At 41.7% G+C, this 23,027-nt stretch overlaps 1 protein-coding gene across 8 annotated transcripts in view; it reads left to right on the top strand.

The window, feature by feature from the left end:
- The first annotated feature begins 211 nt into the window (after positions 1–211).
- epb41l3a (erythrocyte membrane protein band 4.1-like 3a) overlaps positions 212–23,027 on the top strand; it is a 68,258-nt gene continuing 45,442 nt past the window's right edge. For all 8 annotated transcript variants that reach the window (XM_029253727.1, XM_029253725.1, XM_029253726.1 and 5 more), the window contains exon 1: positions 212–402. In XM_029253727.1, the coding sequence (XP_029109560.1) occupies positions 240–402 (163 nt within the window). In that variant the 5' untranslated portion in view covers positions 212–239. The remainder of the gene's footprint in view (positions 403–23,027) is intronic.

Genomic DNA, 23,027 nt, shown 5'->3' with positions numbered 1-23,027 from the left:
CTCAGGTAAAATTTTCCCACTGGAATCAAACACGTCCGAAACGAGAGACGTCAAATGGCGGTGCGCTCAGCCAATAGGCAGTGACTTCTTGTGATTAAAAGACACGCCTATATGGGTGTGGCTTTTGTGGTTTAGGGGCGGGTTCATAAGTGCGGTAGCCAATGGTAGGCGGCGAAGGCGGAGCGAAGGCACCCAGGGTTTGGTTGTGAGGAGTCGCGTAGGTAGAGAACGAGACGGGGATGTTCTGCAGGTGTGCTGCACTGGCACGCGCCCCGGCTGGAGTGTGCTGTCGGAAACGCCACTGGCACCTCTTGTTGGACCAAGGCTTAGTTCACACAAAGTTTGTTGCTCCGCTGCTTTTTTTTTTTCGCCCGGAAGGACGAGGATTTAATCTGGCTAACTGTGAGTGAAGGACTCTTGTGTCACGTCGCGATTTACGAGGTTTTTTTGGGATTTGTTGGAGGATGGTGATCGGGAGTAGACGGTGACAGGCTGGCGCGAGGCGGGCGGGCGCGATGATGAGTCCCTGAAGCGTCAGGCTGCGGCGCGGTCCAACACTCCGACCGGGGTGGGACGTTGTCGGGAAAACATTGTTGTCTTATACAGCATAATATTTCCTGCTTTCGTTAAGCGCCGCATAAAAATTATTGCATACTTATAAGTTATTATCGTGGTTTTGGCACTAACTAAACAGAAAACCGTTGCGTTGTCTTTCACGCTGTGTATAAAGAGTATTTCAGTCGTTTTCGAGTCCGTCAACTCGATCTGAGGTAAATGTTCGCGCGGTGTTTATTCGTAGAGCTGCCCAAGTTGCTTCTTGCTGTTCTTGAAAAGTGTTCATTTTTAAAACAATTTTGCGCAGCTCACTCAGTCTGTAACTAGCTGAGCTCCCGAGCTGAGAATGTGTTTTTTGTCTTAGCAAATCAAATGTGTTGTGTATTTTTCGGACTGTTTTGCATCCGCGCGTGACCATTTTCGTTTGCGAAACAGATGACAGACATAAGTTTAGGTTTTACGTGTTGCAAAACAATGCACCAATCTGTGTATCATTAGCATTTTTTTTAATCTTATATCTTCTGCAAGTTAAATTATTTACTCGGATGGATTTGAATATGTGAAGTAGGTCACGTGTCCACACAGTGTCCCGTCGTGCTGGTGGCCGATGAGGTGCAGTGGTCCAGGGGTTCGACAGGTCCAGCATAGCGGGTCCAGTGACTGGCACGTGCTGGGCCAACGCGATCAGTCAGTGCATTACATCTACATGTAATCATGTAGAAGAAGCTTTTCTCCAGTGACTGATAATATTAATCTACCTACAATTATTTACCCATCCATTGTACAGTAATAATTTTGAGTAAGTACCCAGCTCAAGGTACTACAGCTGGAGATGGAACATGAACCTGTGACCTTGGGTCCAAACCTACCAGCTGCCCCTGTTATTAGGTGGAGAGCAATGCAGTTCTATGTTATTTTTAGCAATAAATATAAAGTAGCTTTGTGCCTTTGTGAATATTTGTGGGCCAAAGGGAGAGGTGTTAGAAATATCAAAATCTGTTGTATTGATGTTTTTTGGTGCTGGAAAATGGAGAATAGAGTGTGGATTTGGAGATGCATGTAACCTGCTTTGTATGAGATGTGAGATCACATGTCTGAGATGTCAGTTTAAATTGGAGCAAATGGTTCCCAGACAGTATGTCATTTATGTAAAATCAAGATTGCTGGAAGTTTTGAGAAGAAAAAATGACTGTGTTTGAGTATAAGAGCTGCCCTTACTGAGCACTTATTGATGTGTTGGGGGGGGGGGTAGGAAGATGCTGATCTTGTGCATTAGGCATATAAACATTAGGCTGCATTACTACTGCTGGCTTTGAAGCTGCTCTTTTCCATTGTAAGGAGCTCCTGGAAGGAAAATAGGACAAGACTTCACAAAGTGAAACAGGACAGTAGATTGAACAGGTATATTAACTGGATGAATATAATCTTAAAAGAATATTTGCAATGCATTAAAACAGATTTTAAAGAGTTATTACCCAGACATTACCAGCTACTGAAATTTGGGTTGGGTAAAATTGTCACTGTGGAATGTTGATTTGCTCTTTTTTCTTTCCTGCATGAACTTGGTACTTGCTGAAAACAATCCTGGATGGTTCCCCTGGATGTGGACTGACATGGTGAGTACATTGTTTCCCAGAGAACATTCTTGAGTGGGGATTTTGAGGGGGAACTGTGCACTCCATGGAAACAGTAATTTTCTCAAGTTCAGAAGGTCTGTTCTTGTAAATTTGAATGTATGTATTGATCCTACAACCAGTAACCAGTCCTCCTCCCATCAGTTCACAGATGTTCTGCTTGTGTTGCCTGCACCGATGAAATATATGCTATTTATGATAGTTTCTTTTCGGATGATAAAACGTTATCCTCAGTGTTTCTTTAGCTTCTGATATTTGTTGTTGTTGTTTTGATGGGAAATGGAGGGATATTGGTGGCGCAGCAAGTTTGGCCGGGTCCTGCTCTCTGGTGGGTCTGGTGTTCGAGTCCTGCTTGGGGTGCCTTGTGACGGACTGGCGTCCCGTCCTGGGTGTGACCCCTCCACCTCCAGCCTCGTGCCCTCTGTTGCCGGGTTAGGCTCCGGCTCGCTGTGAGCACGCTTGGGACAAGTGGTTTCAGTCTGTGTGTGTGTGATTTTGATGATGATTTTTAGTTAGTTTTTGACGTTATTGTAAATGTGACCTCCGTGTGGACAGACTATGCAGGAGTTTTGGAGGTGAAAAGAATGAAGCCAGTCTTAAGTTCTTTGGAGTCTCTCTAGGGCTTCCTGGCCTGGTTTGAATTCTAAGATTTCTGCCTGATCATTAATCTTATAAACTCCCCACTTGAGATTAAATCCCATCTCTTCCTGTGAGTATTAAACATGCCATGCTGTAGAATCTCTTTATGGTCGTGTGCTGGTCTGGTTTATGTGTTTGCAGTTCCAGGATTAAAGTGTGTGTTTTTTGCACAATGATGGATAAATGTCAAGCTAGTGTGTTCCGTGTCATATTATTCACTTGATGAGCATGCCCTTTGTGTGTAACATGATCTCTGCAAAAAATAATTTTAAAAATGGCTATAATTTAAAAAATGGCTATTGATCCATGAAAATCAATCACAATCTACTTATTCCAGTAGGCCATAAAATGGTCCATTATAGAAATGGCAGCAGACAGGATATTTTCAAAGATCCTGTAATTTTGTGTTATGTCTGCATAAAAAAAGGGCTCTGTTACTAGATAAAGATGAAACTGTTTGTTTTGCAGTCTTTTTAGGCATGCATATGTACTTCCTCATCCTTGGACAGCCATTTATTGTCCACTGTGTTGGGACTTTGTCATTCTGCATTATGAAAGTTGTTGGAAAAACTGGTGTGAGTCACCAGTTTTTTTTTAAACATTTGCAGTGGTTCCCTAATTTTAAAAAAGAGGTTTTATTTTCCTACAACAAATTTGAAAGCCTAGTTAAAAAGATTAAACATTAAATTTGTCAAAGGAATGACAGCAATGCTCTCAGAGCGGTTGTATGATTGCAATACTGTGCTGCTGTGGCGTGCATATACCAGGAAGTCATTATCAAAGACCCATGAAACACGTGGCTGTTGTGTTCACTGTGTCGAAATCCCAGATATGCTTTGTTCACTGTACATGGGGAATAACATATGTAGCAAAACCCTCCTTTTATAGACAAGGCTGTATCAAAGCTTTTTTTTACAGTCATGTGCTGTACATTTTGCCATAACTGCTGATATCAGCATTTTTGAGTGGGGCCAGAGGGCATGGTTTCGACAGCTAGTCCCTTATGATTTGCTCTCTTCTAATGGAAATTAACTAATGTTAAGTGATTTCTGGAACGAGCAATATTGATTTGTACCTGGCGTGTGTGTGTGTGTGTGTGTGTGTGTGTGTGTGTGTGTGTGTGTGTGTTATGAATCATTCTGAGGGTCCAGCTGTGTTTTCTTGTTTGACATGAAACTTTAAAAAAGGAGAAAAAGAATGCAGATGGTCTGAGAAACAGGAAGTCGGGCCTCTTACCCACCAGTTAGTGTTTCCTACCACTGCAGCACGCAAGGCTCCACTTTGGGGTTTGTTCGTACTGTGGAATATTCCAGTTAGCTCTCACCTCACTGTGTGGCCTGAGAACAGAGGAACTAGGTAGAGGAACTGTGTATGTTCAGCTTTGCCTACATTGCCGCATTTAAAGATGTGTGCAGATGGTCACCTTGGAAAAGACAGATATTAATTCACGCAGCTGACAGTTTTTTCCGAAGCAAACAACACATTAGATTTGTATACTAAGTTGCTTAAATTATTTACCTGTTCGTACAGCTGGGTAATTTTACTGGAGAAAGTAAGGATTAGCACCTTGCTTAAGGTAGTGCAGCAGTACGTGGGGTTCTGTGCTGGGTGTTTTAAGTGTAAGGCACCAGCTCTAATCATTGTGACATCTGCTGCCCAAGAAACAGGTAAAATAAATAGTGTAGGGAACACTGGTCAAAAGCCAGTTTCTTTTTTCACTCTCTTTCTTGTAATATCTTCCTTTTACAATCTATTGGTTTATTTTGGTCAGTTGCAGGGAGCAAGCGGTCAGTTATGTAGTTCATTCCTTCAGCAGCTAAACGTTGAGCTTGTTTGCTCACTGTCCTTTACCAGATGGTTGAGCAGTGAGTTTTTTACTTCTGTGTTTTTTGTGACCACAGAAAGAAAATCAGAGCACTTGACAGCGATCGTTTTTCATCGTGTTTACTTTTTCTTGCTTTCACCAGTGCTTTTATATTGATGAAATTATCGCTGCGGGGGAAAGTACACACAAAGGCCCCAGTTTGAACACAGAATGAACTCAGGTGAAAAGCTCTTTTGGGACAAACAGACTTGTTGATGAATGAAATATAATTGTTGATTGTCAGCTAGAATCTTCAGAAAAAATCTCATTTGAGGCTTTACTGAAGTGCCATATGGATTCTTGTTCTTGATGGGTTCATGTTTTAAAAGGGAGGAAGAGTGAAATCACTGCTATGGAAAGCATGATGTTCAATAAATAGGGAGTCAGTTAGTGGTTCCTAGTATTGTATTGTTCCATGAATAATATTTTGTGGTTTTTCCCTAGTAAAGCATCAGCAAAAATACCAAGGAAAGCTGTTGCATCTTTTATTTTGCTGAGTCTTTGTAAAATGGTTTCATCAGCAGAAACTTTGGACAATCGGTTTAAATTGTAGGCCAAAGGTACATTTGGTTCCACAGATGTCTGACCAAGTGGCTCAAATACATGTGAGAATAGTGCATTAGTGTGTATTTTGAGCAGTTTCCCCCCACCCCTTGTGGACGGTGGGAAGAACAGAGTAATTGGAGTAGTGTTAGTCAAAGGCCCAAGTGTGGGTGATAACGGAGCGCTCCAGTCTCATTTTGAGAAGTGATAAGGAGGCTGAGCACAGTTCTGCTATCTCACAGGTCTGTATGATCTCCTGAGAGTGGCACAAAGCCCCCTGTCTCTTTTAAGAAGTTGTGTGGGGATGATGCTTTAGTTATCAAGGAGTATTTTTAGTATAAAGTAGCAGTCTGTTTTACATGCTGTGCTCAGCGGTATAGGTAAGTTCTTTTGAGATTCTCGCTGCTCTGTAGTCAGGCAGGGAAATATTATGCAAGATGTGCTACAAAACATGATTTTATTAACACTGCACACTTCCATTTTCATCAGCTGAGTGCAGTGCAGGCTCATGGTGGTCTGGGGCCTATCGCAGAAACATAATCTGGATACACCCTGTACAGGATGCCAGCTTATCACAGGGTAATTGCATGCTCGTTCACTCACACATGCACACATTAGAGGAACAAATACAGCTGAAAGACTTGTCTCTGGACTGTGGGAGGAAACCAGAGCACCATGGAAAAAAGGATGAGAACATAGAAACTCTGCATACACTGAAGCCAGATTCAAACCCACATCCAAACAGGCAGCCCAGGTGTTGTGAGACACCAGCCCTAACCCCTGTTGTACCAATGTGCTGCCCAACACTGGACATAACTTGTCATTATTTTTCCATTTCGTTTTGAATAAGGAGCAGGTAGGACTTTTGTTAGCCGGGTTTCACGCTACCTGTGTTACCTGTGGGCTCTGTTTGAATGGGTACACAGTGATAGTCTGTAGTTTTCAAGCCAGTTTCCTTTGGATAGAAACTCAAGTATTGGACAGTATACAATTCTGAGAAAAGGCAATATGCAGTTTCTTGTTGCACTCACTACTTAGTCATTAATTCCAATGATTTCAGATTTTTGCTGCCTTTCACACCTTCCCATTCGATTTGAAAAGCAACACTGAAGTATAGAGTTTCTCTGCGTACGTTTCAGTGTGATGTTCTCTGTGAGTTACGTGTTTAATTAAAGTCTGGATTAATCATGAATATGTATAGGCTCATCTAGATTGTGCTTTCTGGAATTGTCTAGTGCTGCACGTAGCTGATTACAAATCTGTATGTCTGACGGGATGTTGATGTGTCTGAGCTGCAGCTGTCGGACTCTACAAGTTCATTTTTGCTTGCTGACCTTAATGACTGTCAAGCCTAGTTGTCTCTCTGTACTCAAGGGTGTAACAGAAACCCAGTTGGCATGTGTCTGCATCAAGGTGGCAAATTAACATTTTGGTCCACTAACCACAATGGCACGATAAAAAATTTGCAAGACAGACATATATATATATTTTTTTTAAAACGGGTGGTATTATTTTCTTGTAATTTTTTTTTAATATCACAACCTTTGACTTTCAGCATGACAATTTATTTTGTTCAGTTGATTTTCTTTCTTGCTTTGATTTACTGCTAGTAAGCATTTCTAATTACATGTTCCCCCTGCTGTTAGCAGGTAATGGTATGTCAGATGAACACCAAAAAAAGAGAAAATATTAAAACATCTGATTCATAACAGCTGGAAGAACGAGAAACCTGGTTGAAAGAACACGGTCCTGTGCTTTTCTCATTTTCTTTAGTTTTCTGTCACTGGACTGGGAGGTTTCAAATTTATCAGATCCAAAAATCATTAATGTTTGCTGAGGGTTAATTTCTGGCTCTGGACACATGTTCATATATGCATATGCTCATTCACACATAGAAAAATATATTCATGCTGTGTACCCTCTGTGAGGTAGGCATGCAGTACAGTGTTTTTTTTTTTTTTTTTTTTTTTGGTTATTGAGACATATTTAAAAATTACAAATGTTAATTCCCATCTGGATATTGCTGGAACCAGCTGCGCAAAGTGTTGAATTAAAGGCACAATATATGCAGTGTAAAGACTAACGGGATGGTGTAACATCTTGCAGATTACAAGCAGTCTGTCTGCTTTAACTTGTCGGATTCTCTGGGCACTGAGGATGACACTTTAAAGTGCGAATGCTCTAAGGGGTTGTCCTGGGTGGCTTCTAATCTGGATTATTGATGAAGGCCATGTGGCAAGTAAGACTTGCTGTCTGGCCCAAGAGATGGGCAGGGTTGATGCTGGGGTCCCAGATGGACTATGACTGCCCCTCCCCCGCTGCCCCTCCAGACAGGCACTCATGGGTAATTGATTGTGCATGGTGTGCTTCTCAACCCTTCCCCAGCTCCTAGATTTTTAAATGCCTGCTCTACGTTTACCAGACTCACAAGACATAAGTTTAAATTGGTTAAAAGTCGGAAATTATTTTGTTCCGAGATAGGTCACGGTTGTAGTGAAAAGGCAGTCATTGATAAGACTGCCATGTGCTAGACAAATGAGTTTGTTCAAAAAGTTTCTTTGACCAAATTGTTCTTCTGTTTCTTAGAGATAATGTTTTCTTTGAGAATTATGTGGTTATTGTTAGAAACTGTAAAATACTGGTACTGTCATGCAGTTTTCTGTCATGTATTGTAGCACTTTTTTTGTATATTTTGTTTTAGGGGTGGTGTTTACTGTTGCTGTTGAATAAAGAACAATCCTACTTCTTTTTCTGTAGACCTTTCCTTACAATAGTAAAATCCAGTTTGGAAATTTTTAAAGATGACTGCATAGCATAAGAATTTTTTTTCCCAATTAATGTTTGTTCTTTTGTGTTTGCGTTCAACAAAAATGTAGCCCAGTGACCTAGAGATTACATTGCTCTACCGTATCTTGATGTGCTGTTCTTCTGCTGTCCCCGATTGTGCTTTTGGGGGTTTATGTAGTTGATGTAACGACCTGTCAGACGTCCACAATGACAGATGGTGATGCAGCAGCGGCTGACCCAAATCATTTACATAAGTGAGAACTATGTTGAATGAATCTGAGCTCTTTGCTTGCTTTAGAAGGCAGCTGATGAAAGCTTGAGAGAGCTGTGCAGGAGAGGTTGTGATGTACATCAAGCATCAGTGATGCCTGAAACAGAAAAGACATTTTCTTCCCATAAAACATAAAAGATCAGCCTGCTTTGTGCTCCTGTATGTTGCATTGGCATAAGAGCACCGTGGCTATACAGAACTTCTCAAGTTAGTTTAAATACTTCAGGGACAGGATTCATTCAGCTCTTAATGGCATTCAGGAGGCACAGTGTGTTGCTGAATGAGAATAATTTCCCCACACATAAGCAGAACACTTAGCGGTTAAAAACCCACTGTTCTTTGAGCACCAAGGAAATGTCTACTTTGTTTTTGCAGGAAGCACCATGAGGCCGAGCGACACTCAACAGTAAGAGCAGAAGCCGCAATAAGGGTTCATTGTGGAAATAGAGAGCAATGATAAGGGACTGAATGAGCCAGTTAATAAGCAAAACGATGCTCTCTGTTCGCTGCCCCAGTCCATCAATGCTTCCCCCTGCTGTATGGTAGACAAGGCTGTCCTCAGATGTTACATGCAAGAACAGCAGGAAAACATTTTGTATTAAATGTGTGACTTTCACTCTTTAAAAAAAAAAAAAAAAAACGGGTCAGCTCTCAGGAGTTGACGGTTCAATATATGATTGCACTGTGTTGCGTTTTTTGGGTGAATCTGCTTTTTGGCATTATACCCATTCTCTTGCATCCGGCTCCTTTTCTCCATAACGTTTCAACTGTGTGTCCTGCACACCAGCAGAATTAAGAGCTGGTTGAACTAGAGGACATCAGCACCCTATTAGATTCCCATTTCTCATCATATATTGGAACCTAGTCCCATTCTTATCCCTACCATTTATTTCACTACGTTTTGTCAGCAGGACACCTTTGGCGTTTGCTAAATATGGCCAATTTTCTTTAGACTCTACAGTTTTAGTTTTAAGTATTTTATTGGAATAATATTGTTTATATCAGTTTTATCAGATTTTTTTTCTTCAGAAAACATATTCATGATACACCTAAAGCAACTCAGATTTGAACATGTCATATAAATGCCTTAAATATGCTTCCTTCTCAGTGGTGGTACATATAAATTGTAAAAATTGCACTGAGGGGAGAAATGTCAAAATGCATTATCTCATAAATTGCAATATTTTAGTAAAAACACATGGGTTATTATATCTTGCGGCATGGTGACACAGTGAGTAGTGCTGTTGCCTCACAGCGCCTGGGTGTTGCGAGAAAACGTGGGTTCGATCCCTGCTCAATCTGTGTGGAGTTTCATGTTCTCCCCGTCTCTGCGTGGGTTTCCTCCAGGTGCTCTGGTTTCCTCCCACAGTCCAGAGATATACTGTTAAGGTTCCCCCTTAGTGTGTGAGTGACAGAGAGAGTGTGTTCCACTGATGTATGGATGAGTGACCCAGTGTAAGTACCGTATCTAGCAGTGTAAGTCACCGTGGTGAATAAGGTGTGTGGGCTAGTAACACTACATAGTATCCATTGTAAGTCACTTTGGAGAAAAGTATCTGCTAAGTGAATAAATGTAAATATCTTAAATGGCTTGTTTTAAAAAAAATCTTTGCCTTCATCTTTCAAGAAAGAAAATATGACCTTTTTGAAGGACAAATGAGAAATATTTGTCTGTATGTGGGGAGGGTGCCGTGGCATGATGTGGTGGGCTTGGCCAGGTCCTGCTCTCTGGTGGGTCTGAGGTTCAAGTCCTGCTTGGGCTGCCTTGTGACAGACTGGAGTCCCATCCTGCGTGTGTCCCCTCCCCCTCCAGCCTTGCGTTACCAGGTTAGGCTCCGGTGTGCCGCGACCCTTCTTGGGACAAGCAATTTCAGACTCTGCGTGCGTGCGTGCGGTTCGAATGCATTAGAATGAAAAAAGTTCAGATGAGGACTACTTTCAAAAGGGCAGGCTGTTCTAATCAAGAGCATAACTGAAGTGAATTTTACTGCTAGATATTGAATTAATGCTCTGTTGATCACGTAGCACGGAATGTTGTGGAACTCTCAGACGTACAAACTTGCATCAGACATTTTTTGCACAAGTGAAATAAACATTTTTAGTTTGTCAATCTAAAATAGGAACATAGAGAGGACAGTTCAGACAACTAGGACCAAATGTTACTGCGGTGATTCCCAGTTGTCATTTGATGGGACAGCTGGTATTGCGGTGGTTAGAGCTACTGCCTTTGGACCCAAAAGTCACAGGTTTGATACCTACCTCTGGTTGTAGTACCCTTGAGCAAGGTACTTACCCTAAATTGCTCCAATAAAATTACCCAGGTCTATGAAGAGGTAAATAATTGTAAGCTGCTTCAGAGAAGAGCATCAGCTAAATGAGCGAATGTAATGTTGTTCATTTAAAGCTTTAAAAAGCTTTACTGGTAATAAAATTTATTTGTGGAAGTTATGCAGAAAGCAAAAAGTTCCACTGTGATGGTGGGCACTGTAAGACAGTCTAGGTTCCATTCGCAGAAGTGCCACACAGACCATGGATTACTGAACAAGAACTTTTTAGAACTGGAAAAGAACGTGCAGTTAGGACTTAAGAGCCACTCCCTGCTCCCCTTTCTGGAATGCATTGCCTTTAACAGCAAGTGTTGAAAGGGCTCATTCTGCCTTTAATGCTGAATACACAGTGTAAGACTGATAAAAGATTTTAGTCAGCTACCACGTGTGCTGAGAATGTTTGTGCAGTTAAAGTCCTGCTTTAGACATTTCATGACACAGCATTTGCACTGAGAAGGGACTGATCTCGGACCCATGTAGGCAGCAAACGTTCCAGTCCTGAGAAGCTTGAACCATGAGGTGAGTTACAGTACATGTTACACCCTGGATGGGAAAGGCACTCGCTTACTCGCACTGTATTTAGTTTCACTCACATAGTTAACTGGTAAGAGCAATTTATAGTCCCCAGTTCATCGTAGTGCCTTGTCTTTGGAATTTGGGAGGAAATCACAGTGCCTGGAGGAAACCTATGCAATCACAGGGGCAGATGTTCATTCCACACAGACTGTGCTGAATATCTGAACTCACTGTCCTGAAGCTCTGAAGTCATATCGCTACTCTCTGATCGCCGTATCAGCCCTCTTCTCACTGCATTATGACATGATTTATTGTGTAGCCGCTTTCCCTGGGCCATATATCACAAAACTCAAAGGAGGAACTTGACTGCTATGCAGATTATGATCAGATCTGTGTGATTTGGAAACCTGCCTTTGACCTGTCACTATCTTTATTAATTGGTTGTCTTGATATTAAGCTTAATGACTTGGAAAGCAAGGTTGAAGTCATAGACTTTAAAGCGCCTTTTGATAAATAGGAACATTTTAGCAGTTATTTCCAGTTTCTGAGTTTGCCTCAAAGAGACACACTGGTGACAGGAACCCTGGGGCTGCACTCTTTAATTCAAAATCCGCCCAAAATGGAAAAACTTTCTTTGTTCTTCCTTGAAATATTTCTAAATTCTTACTGATATGGTTACTGAATCGCTTATCCATGCATGAGTTACGTCTTGATTGGACTGTTGAACTCTGGTCTTTAGATCCTCTGCTGTGCCCAGTTAGGTAGGTGGAAATGTATTCCTTCCGTTCCTTTCCTTTCTCACTTGTACAAAACCAGGGAGCATGTGGCTCCTGTATTGCTCAGCTTGTACTGGGGACCAGTTAAATACCACATTCATTATAAAGTCCTCCCACCTGAGTACAAATTGCTTCGTGGCCTTGCATCTGCCTGCCCCTCTGATACACACCTGCACTCCCACTCACAGCTCCTGTTCCTCAGACACTGGGCTCCTCTCCATCCCACCCACAGTTTCTGTGTTCCATCTGAGAACATTTCTGGGAACAGTACAGCCAATAAACCCAAGAATGTCCTCCTCCAGGTTGGTAGTTCTGTTCCCTCTTTGCTCGAAACGCATCTTTTCAGTCAGCCTTTCACTGATTTCTGAAGTATGAGTTTGTCTTTACTTGGTCTTTAGTGCTTCAAGAATTGAGTACTGTACTGTTATGCTGTTATTGCTATACTTTTATGCTGTTGAAGTAATGTAGTGCCACTGCGACCCTATTAGGACAAGTGGGATGGATGGATGGATGGATGGATGGATGGATGGATGGATGGATGGAAGGATAAAATTTTATACCTGTATTAACATGTTTTTTAGAAGTTCTTTAAATGGCTGATCACTTAATAGTAATGACATAACCGGTTTGTTAAAATTTCATCTGATCACCACCATAAAATAATAGCATAACAGCAATAATAAATTAAAATTATGAAATGAACTAACAGCTACCACAAAAACCCTTTCTTGGGCTAAACTTGCTTTCCTTCTTTCCTGTGGCTGGAACCTGCTGTGGAGAACAAAGCAGGTTTTATAGAATTTGCTTATGGTTTGTGCAATAATCCAGCCCCTGGCCCATGTACTGAGGACACAGTCCATTACATGGGCATGCTGGATGCCACCTGCAAGGGTAAAGTAGTTGTAAAGGTGATTTAAATAACATTCTTTTTTTTAATCGTTTCCCATTGCTCATCACGTAGAAATCTCTCACACACACTGTCTGAAAGCACTTGTCCCAAGTGGGGTCGCGGTGAACCGGAGCGTAATCCATCAACATAAGGCGCAGGACTGGAGGGGGAGGGTACACACCTAGGACAGGACACCAGTCCACCGCAAGGCACCCCATGCAGGACTCGAGCCTTTGGAAAAGTAATGATTACTTAGACTGTCTGATGTATTTGTGCATATTTCCATCTTTGACATGTAATGTAATTTTTGTGCCAGATGAAAAATCTTTCAAAAAGTGATGCTTATAATGTTAAAATGTTGCTATGTACTTGGTAACAATCCTTTTAACAGAAGACACAAGTATCTCCGCAGCAACAGAAAAAATTAAAAATCATGTACGACAGACGTAATCAATTTAATGACAACCTCTGGATGCAATGAAACACTTTTTTCTTTGCCCTTTGGAATATAATGAAATGGAACTAAATTTTCCCTATAGTATCTCATTTTCTCCATCATGGAATAACCTTTTTCTCTAACTACATTAGAATGAATGTGAAATGTGAATTTAAAAGCTGTTGAACAGAAATTTCAAAGCTATGATGGTATACTGTAGTGCAAAGTACAACACAATGTAAATCAAAGCACTGGAAATTATAACTTAACCAAGTATATACAAGGTTAATGTGGGATCTCTAAACCCAATTACATTTCATTTTGTAAAGGCAGATTTTTAAAATTTATTTTTTTTCAAAGATACAGACACTTGAGGGCTCTTTTATAGCTCATTCAGATAGAACATTGAAAATTGTTCACATTTAGTATGTACTACATTTGAAATGTTTTTTTTTTTTTTTGTTAAATTCTGTTTAATTTTGGGGGGGCACGGTGGTGCAGTGGGTTGGACCGGGTCCTGCTCTCTGGTGGGTCTGGGTTTCGAGTCCTGATTGGGGTGCCTTGGGACAGACTGGCGTCCTGTCCTGGGTGTGTCCCCTCTCTCTCCCTCCAGCCTTACGCCCTGTGTTGCCAGGTTAGGCTCTGGCTCCCCGTGACCCTGAATGGGACAAGCGGTTCAGAAATGTGTGTTTAATTTTTAATTGTAAGTACCGATATATAGGTACAGGAGTGGTTTCTACCTCATAAAAATGGCTTGCTCTGACTGAAGGGATTTGAAACTGGCAACTACAGTTGCTGAGTCACACTCCAGAGTTGCTAAAACCCCTTGTGAACTGCCTGAGGAATAATCCTGCAGTTGCTTCACAGTGACAGTGTCCTGAATCCAATTTTTTACCACAAAATAAATAAATCAGAAATTTGGTCTTTGTGTTTGGGGGGCACGGTGGCACAGCAAGTAGCACTGCTGTCTGTGGGAGGATGTGGGTTTGATCCCCTCTCACTCTGTCTGAAGTTTGTATGTTCTCCCCATGTCTGTGTGGGTTTCCCTCTGGGTTCCTCCCACAGTCCAAAGACATGCTGGTTCAGGTTCCCCCATAGTGTGAGTTCCACTGATGTATGTATGAGTGACCCACTGTAAGTAGTGTATCTAGCAGTGTAAGTCACCTTGGTGAATAAGGTGTGTGGGTTGATGACACTACATGGAGTTCATTGGAAGTTGCTTTGGAAAAAAGTGGCTGCTAAATAAATAAATGTAAATGTTAAGCAACATGACATCTCATGGCTTTTCTAATCTGTTAAGCTGTTTCAAGTATGATTTACACAAAGATTAATGTGCAAGCACAGGGTCATATGAATATTTGTAAAACTCAGAGGAAGTAAGTCATCAAGAAAAATGCTGATGGACCTCCTGACTTGACAGTGTTAAGTGGGCTAAGAACAAAGGAGACAAAAAGACGTACTTAAAAAAAAAAAAAAAAATCAAGTTCAGAAATCAGGAGTGTTGGTGCTGTCTGGTGTGTTTTCTTCTGCTGACTTGGTCAGATTTCCCCCCCTTCTACTTCTGCTTAAGCCTGTTACCTGAGTTGGTGGCAATTAGTTCAATATGCTGTACCTAGTAACCGCATTTGTTTTACAGGTGTTTCGTATTTCTTAAACAGACATTCAAGATACACAGGACAAGAAGTTAGACCCCATGCGTATTGGTGTTTTGTATTTCTTAAACATATAGAAATTCCTACAAATGTAGGATTGAAGATGGAAGTTATTTCATGTTATTTAACTGGTTATTAGGTTGATGCTGAGCCACCTAATAATCAGTCTAATTCTCCCCAGCTATCACTTTTCTCCTTTTATCTCTAATATTTAACATTTTTATGTCTGTGTGTTCAGTAATGGAGTGTTTTGTATACCTGACATTTTTATGTTTAGTGCCTTAGATATAGAACTCCTGAAATGGACAACAAGGTTTGCAGTCTCCTTTTGATCGTTTGTGTGTCAAAGTCACTGTGGAATTGGAGGCTGGTCAGAGAGGTGAATGCGCTGAGCCTCGCCGATTCCCTTTGTTCCTCTGTGATTTGTTGGGATTTACAGCTTTCTGAGGGAACAGGGCTTTACTCACATAGGTCTCAACTCTGAAGTTTGTTGTTCTTGTGCAGTTTTGTTTTTATTGATTTTTAGTATTGTGTTTTTCACCTGTTTGCACTACATGGGAAATATAAAGAACCTACAATTTTTGTGGCGATGATTGTTATTTCTCACTTGGCTCTCGTGTTGTTCATGCTTTGAATGTAGGATCGCAGCCTTCTCCGCTTTAAACCGTACAATTTCTAAATGAACTTCTGATTCAATCAGCTGTATATATTCAGTTACAGTGCATAAAATGGGATACTAGTTGCTTGACATAATGGCTTATTTTTCTGTACACTGACAGTTTGTGGTAATTTTTTTTTTTTTTTGCAACAGGTGAATATATATGAGTATATGTTTGCAGCATTTGGGTTTCATGCAGATGCTTGTGTCTGCTGCACTTTAAAAATCATAAACATCTGGGCTGCAGGAGAAGAAGCTCTTTAGAAAAGAGGTGGCTTGGAAGTATAGGAGTCAGTAATACAGACATCTGGTTAGCTCCTGTGGCATTGGGAGGCAGGAAAGATATGAGGACATATGGATGGTAACAGAAGTGGCAATGTAGTTAGACAGCAGTCATGTCATCCATGACAAATGTGGGTCTTAATCACAGAAGAGTCTTGACTGCAGAAGGCTGTGAGAAAGAGGTTGGGTTCTGGGTAGCTGCTGTGAAAGGGCCTCTTGTATTTGTTATAAAGCTTTTCTTCATATGAACTTTTAAACAATATAGTGCCCTGTGATGGGTTGCTGGCCAGTAAGCTCTAGATCACTGCAACCTGAAACTGGACAACTGAATGAAATGGAACGATGAAATAATGTAGTGTTGCCTAAAGTGAAACAGCTTTACAGGTGTTTTGTGTAGTGTATCCCTTCTGCCTGTGAAGAAGGCCCTACAAATGGATATTTTGGAGAACACTCACTTTGTGTACCACCCAGTGTAGTTCCCTCTTCTCCCTTTTCCCTGCTTGTTTTACATGACAACTGCTGCTGTCACTTACGGAAGGAAGTAATTTTCCTGACGAAATGTACTGAAACCAAACACAGGGAATCTGAAAAGATTAATGTGGGGGCCAATAGCTCAGCTCTGTGCTGCCTCTGTGCTTTTTTTTTTTTTTTTTTTTTTTTTTTTTTTTTTTTCCCCCCCCCCCTGCTAATTTACTGTAAGCCTTTGCTCTGTCTGTAGCTGCTGGGCCCAGAGCAGCAGCTAATGCACCAGCGCGCTTATCCGATCGTTTCAGCCTGAATGTTGTGTCGTAACACAGCCCACCTAACCCTGGAGAAGCAGTGAGGACAGTGCACCCTTCTGCTCTACTTTGAATATCTAGAGCCCGGGCAACTCGGAACTGCTCCTTATGACTGGAAAATGGAATATTTAAAATTGACTGAGAAATGAGATTTCATCCACTGACACTGCATGCTGAATTATGGCTCTGTATACCAGGTGGGATAACAGTTGCATGAGCACATTTTCAAATACAAAACTTAAATCTTCTGAAATTAATTTAAAATGTTTTATCAATTGAGTTCTATAACCAATTTAATTCTGCTTCCAGTAGGGCTGTCATGGCTTTAAGTAAACTTTGTTTTTATTGGACCAGTTCCATCAAAATAAATTTAACTGTTTCAGTCATCTCAGCCCCAAAAAAAAGACTCCCAACTTCTCAAGGAAAGTCTTGTGCATAACCCTGCATTATTTCTACAAATTTCATCATATTATTCAGCTATTGCAATTAACTTTTACTGTTCTCAATTCTGATCTTTCACCACTCTCTCCCCTGCTTCAGAATCAGCTTCTAATTGGATTAGATACTAATGGCTTTCCATAATTGTGTCCTGAGTATGGACACTACAGAACCTAAATTAATAGGCTTCATTAATCCTTTATCAAGACTGAACCATAATTTTACTAGTTCTGTAATTTAGTTATGGTAAATTTTCATTTTAGTATTAGAATTGAAAATCTAGAAAACATAGCTTTTTTACAAATTATTTTGCCACTTGATTAAATTAGCACTAATCAATCTTACATTGATTGTTGTTCCAGACTTTTCCTCCCAGTTCAATTTATTTTTATTAAATTTAGTTTATTTTTATATAGTACCCTTCCCAGTATGTTGCCCTGGGTGCTTAGACAATTTTAAAAAAATGCTGATAGAAAATATCAGGAGAGACATGAAGTAATTTAAGCACCATAACTATAGAAACACAATTTAAGAAAAGTCAGTGTGGGAGAAAAAAAGCCAGAAGGCTAAACAGGCGAGAAGAGAAAACAAAACACAAAAGGAAAAAAAAAAATGCATGGGTCCAAATGGGTATGGGAGAGCTACACAGCTAGGAGAAACGACAACATTATACACTCACTGGCCACTTTATTAGGTATGCCTTGCTAGTACCGGGTTGGACCTCTTTTTGCCTTCAGAACGGCCTTAATTCTTCGTGGCATAGATTCAACAAGGTGCTGGAAACATTCCTCAGAGATTTTTGTCCATATTGGCATGATAGCATCACGCAGTTGCTGCAGATTTGTCAGCTGCACATCCATGATGCGAATCTCCCGTTCCACGACATCCCAAAGATGCTCTATTGGATTGATCTGGTGACTGTGGAGGCCATTTGAGTATAGTGAACTCATTGTCATGTTCAAGAAACCAGTTTGAGATGATTTGAGCTTTGTGACATGGCACTTTATCCTGCTGGAAGTAGCCATCAGAAGATGGGTACACTGTGGTCATAAAGGGATGGACATGGTCAGCAACAGCTTAGGTAGGCTGTGGTGTTTAAACGACGCTCAGTTGGTACTAAGGGGCCCAAAGTGTGACAAGAAAATATTCTCCACACCATTACACCACCACCAGCCTGAACCATTGATACAAGGCAAGATGGATCCATGCTTTCATGTTGTTTACATCAAATTCTGACCCTACCATCTGAATGTCGCAGCAGAAATCGAGACTCGGACCAGGCAACGTTTTTCTAATCTACTGTCCAATTTTGGTGAGCCCAGGCAAATTGTAGCCTCAGTTTCCTGTTCTTAGCTGACAGGAGTGGTACCTGGTGTGGTTTTTCTGCTGCTCTAGTTCGTCTGCTTCAAGGTTCGACGTGTTGCGCATTCAGAGATGCTCTCCTCTTGGGCAAACCTCGGTTGTAACGCGCAGTTATTTGAGTTACCGTTGCCTTTCTGTCAGCTCGAACCAGTGTGGCCATTCTCCTCTGACCTCCGGCATCAACAAGAAATTTTCGCCCAAAGAACTGCTACTCACTGGATAGTTTCTTTCTGACCATGCTCTGTAAACCCTAGAAATGGTTGTGCATGAAAATCCCAGTAGATTAGTAGTTTCTGAAACACACAGACCAGCCTGTCTGACACCAACAACTGTACCACGTTCAAAGTCCCTTAAATCACCTTTCTTCCCCCTTCTAATGCTCAGTTTGAACTTCAGCAAATCGTCTTGACCCTGTCTACATGCCTAAATGCATTGAGGTGCTGCCATGTGATTGGGTGATTATTTGCGTTAACGAGGAGTTGAACAGGTGTACCTAATAAAGTGGCCGGTGAGTGTATTTTCCAAGAACAGACCTCTTAGCTGGGCCTTCAGACAGTTTCTTCAAAAAAAAAGAAAAAAAAACTGCTGTTTTTGTCATTTAGTCGAGTCGAAAGTGAAACGTGTCCATGTGCAGCTCGGCACCATCTGCGTACTGCGGCGTTGTTCACACACATATGGAGGCGCGTATGACTCGTGCGAAAGGAGTCCCCCGCTCTCTCTCTCGCTCGCTCGCTCGCGCCACTCCGCTTTGCGGGCGCCGGGGGGTCGCCAGCGCCTCTCGCTCCTCCACTATCCCAGCATGCAGTGCGACGCCGCGCGACACCGCGTCTCTGCGCTTGAGGACACTTAGTGAGGGAGCCGCCGGAGGAAACTGCGGCTCGCCATCCCGAGGGGAGGACACGGCAAAGCCAAAGGCTGCGGAGAACCTGGTAAACGGGACGGAGTGATCGCTCGTAAACGTGCTTGGTGTGACTCTTTCTTGTTCAGTGAGTTATGCGGATTTTTGTCTCATTTAAAGCTACGTGATGGGGCCACTTAGTCAGTCAGTGAGAGGCGGTCCAGTGACTGGGTGACCGCCCGTCCTTCTGACAGACTCACACCTGTGTCTCCCACAGGACCTTGTCCTTCCCCTCACTTCGTGTTATTCAATCAGTTCCTCACCGTTTCTTTTTTTTTTGTGGTTGCAAATCGCGCTCGTTTCTTTACCGCTGTCGCACTATGTGTGTGTTCGTGAGGTGGGAGAAGGGTTTTCGTATGTTAGCGCGTGACTTGGTGTCCATGATGATGTTGACGAAATGTAACGTCTGCAAGTTTCGGGAAGTTTCCTTTCTGTACACGTAGCTGTTCTGGGGTTATGTCCTCATGTCTGTGCGTGTGCGCGTGTTCTGGTGCTTAGTGCGCATATATGTATCGTCCAAATGTGTCGCCGAGCGCCGCTTTCCTATAATTTTGAATGGACCCCCCCCCCCCCCGCTGCCGCTCCACCCCTTCGGCATCCCGAGTTCTGCAATGCGGTGGGTGTGGCCTGCACGCGCCGCTGTGGGCTGCAACCCAGCAGCGCGTGCACCGCCGCCGCGTACGCAGCCACAGTTCTACGGACCCGGAGTGATGACTCGGGAGCGCGCATGCTGACACGCGCACACGCACATCTGAAACTTACACTCGATCTGGCCATGTCTGCTCACTGCGGCACAAGGTAAAGTGGGACGGGGGGGGGGGACGACATGTGGAATGTTCCTGAAAAATTGGACTCTTCTCGTTTCATTGTCAGTTTACTGCTTTTGTATTTTGTCGGTATGCAAGTGAAAGAGGCTGCATTTGGCTCCAGTTAATTAAATCATAGAGATATAATAGCAACAAAGTATTCTGTTCTCCACATTTTCTATGTACAGTAGAATATCAGTTTTTATTCCATGGTAATATTTTTGCATATGTGAAGATCATTGGCCATTCAGTTGCCCAGTTCTGTTTTTTACTATGCTGAGAGCTTGCAGAATGAAGAAGGTGAGATAAGACGTGAGGTCATTCGTACCTTCAAAGGTATTTACTGTATCAGCACTGTGGAGATGTGAGGCAGTGGCAGCTTGTCAAAGTCCAGGTGCAAACAATCATGGCAACCTTTTATTTCTCCAGCATATTATGTAATATTTTGCACAGCTGACATTAGAGATGAATCGCTAACTAATAGCTTTTGGGATTGGAAAAGTGCATAATTTGTAAACTGACACCATTTTGTTATCTGAATGGAAACAAAATGTCATAACTGCTGAGGTTCACAGCAGTGATGCTGGAGGCCTTTACTTTACACAGTGTCCTTGAAAGCTGCTATGGTAAAAAAAGGTGTGGGGCAGGCGGCACTGTGTGCTCTGATCAAAGATCTCCCCAGGCAGCTGGGCCCCAGGTGCAGAGGAAGTGGCTTCGCTTGTCGACCTGGTTCTCATTTGGGCTCAAATCAAAGGCAGGATTTACTGCTAAAGCATGACTGATGGCCACTCTGCTGTTATATGACCAGTCGTTTTGTGCAGTGAGGCGGAGGTTATGTTAAAATTTGTTTCCTTGCTTTCCCCATCTTTATCGAACAGGACATGCTCTGGCAACACGTAATTGTATTACATCTGGTTGGCCTTTTACTGTAGGCGTTCCTTTTGCAGCAGTGTAAGGTAACATACCTTGGGATACTATACCACCTCATTGTATTCTTCATATGTATGTTATGGACAGCTGGTAGCATAGTGGTTAGATCTGCTGCCTTTGGACCCAAAGGTTATGGGTTTGAATCCTACCTCCAACAGTAGTACCCTTGAGCAAGGTACTTAGCCTAAATTGCTCCATTAAAATTACTCAGCAGTATAAAGGGGTAAATAATTGTAAGTAGCTTAACAGTTCAAGTTGATTTGGAGAAAAGCGTCAGTTAAATGAATAAATGTGTTATGGCAATTGAGGGAGACAGATTCATAATTTTTTTTTTTTTTTTTTTTTTTTTTTTTTAAATTGAGAAAAAGGCAAAACAGACAATGGATGATCAATCAAAATGTTTCTCCTTGAAGGGGTGCAAACAAACATGGAGGGGAATCTGCTGTGGATCAATGATTGATGTCCACAAAACCAGCCGTGGCCTTCTTGAGTTTGATCGCGACGTTCCATCATACTGTTACAACATTTAATCTACAGGACTCACACCCTTGATGGGAGATAACCAGCAGGAATGTGCAAGAATCACCATGGAGCTGCAACATGAGGCTCAAAGGTCGGAACAGCACTTGCTATGGGATCGTTACCAGCCGGGCAGCGCAGACACGGACTGAGCTGCAGCTGCTTTACCAATTAACTCTGCTTAAGCTTTTAAGAAGGCCTAATACCCATGGGCCTTATTAAATCTGAACTGCGACCACGTAGTAGCAAGACGTCATATTTGTTTGATTGAGCAGAAGCTCTTCTTTTGTCCTTTGTAAAACAAGGACAGGGCCGAGGCTGTTTGTTCCCTCAACAAGACGTTGGATAGCGTACCTTTATTATGGTCCAGTGTCACACAGCGTCTGAGTGAGTGAAATTTCCAGACAGCGTTATTGGCATGTTTGCAAACATTGACATTTTGCTTGCTCCCAGAGGGACCCTATTTGATTAATAAGTCAAACTTACATTATTTTAAAAAAAAAAAGTAAACACAGCTAGCTTTTTCTTTGAAAATTTAAGTCCTTTGAAAATTTTCTGTATAATATTTAAATTTCCATTTCATGCGTCTTTTCTTAAAAATATATTTTATATATCTTTATTTTTTCTTTACAAAGCAACATAGATATTTTTTCAATAAGAGGTCAAAGTACCATTTTCGTGAATGTATGAACAAATGCGAAAACATTTAGTGTTATGGCTTTGGTACAAACACTCCACGACTCTTCCCACCAGTAGGACCATCCTTCAGAGTTGGAGTCTTAAAAAGGACAGGAATTTGAAGTTTCTTTGCAAATCTGTGAAGATTGCTGTCACCATAAATGTCCGTAAGGAGCGTCCTGTTATTACCTCTGGAAGACTTGGTTTGCATGCAGTCCTGACTGAAGTGGCTTCTCTGGTTTTTAAGTTTGCTAAATGTGCAGTTTCTAACATGGCATTTAACTCAGTTGTTGATTTTGTCTTTTTTTTTTTTTTTTTTTTTTTTTTTTTTTTTTTTTTCTCCCCCCCCCATTTATTTTGGAATTTATTTCATTATTTTTCTTGGTATAACTGTACCTTGTTAATATGTGCTGTCTGTGAATTTCCCTGCAGGGATTAATAAAGTCCTGTCCTGTGAGCAGTACGATGTGTACATTCGTTTGAGCTGATGAGATGCTTAAGGGACTTTTTTGGATATCAGTCTAATTCATGTAAAGGGTCATGCAGGATCATTTGTGGTACTTTCACTCTGTGACTGTGAAGACAGTGCACATGCTATTTCAAATACTTGTTTATTGTAATGGGCTTGGTGGATCCAGCCGTGAATACTGGGCATACCTGCTTTCCAACGAAAGGCCGATTGCTTTTGCTTTAACCACATTTATCATAAAGGGGTTCAGAGTGAAACAATACTGTCACTGTGTCTTAATGGGTGGCACAGCAAGTAGCGCTGCTGTCTCACAGCATTC

The sequence above is a fragment of the Scleropages formosus genome, chromosome 7, assembly GCF_900964775.1.
Source record: "Scleropages formosus chromosome 7, fSclFor1.1, whole genome shotgun sequence".
NCBI lineage: Eukaryota > Metazoa > Chordata > Actinopteri > Osteoglossiformes > Osteoglossidae > Scleropages > Scleropages formosus.
The sequence above is the reverse complement of the archived record's forward strand: the minus strand, read 5'-3'. Positions and strand labels throughout refer to the sequence as shown.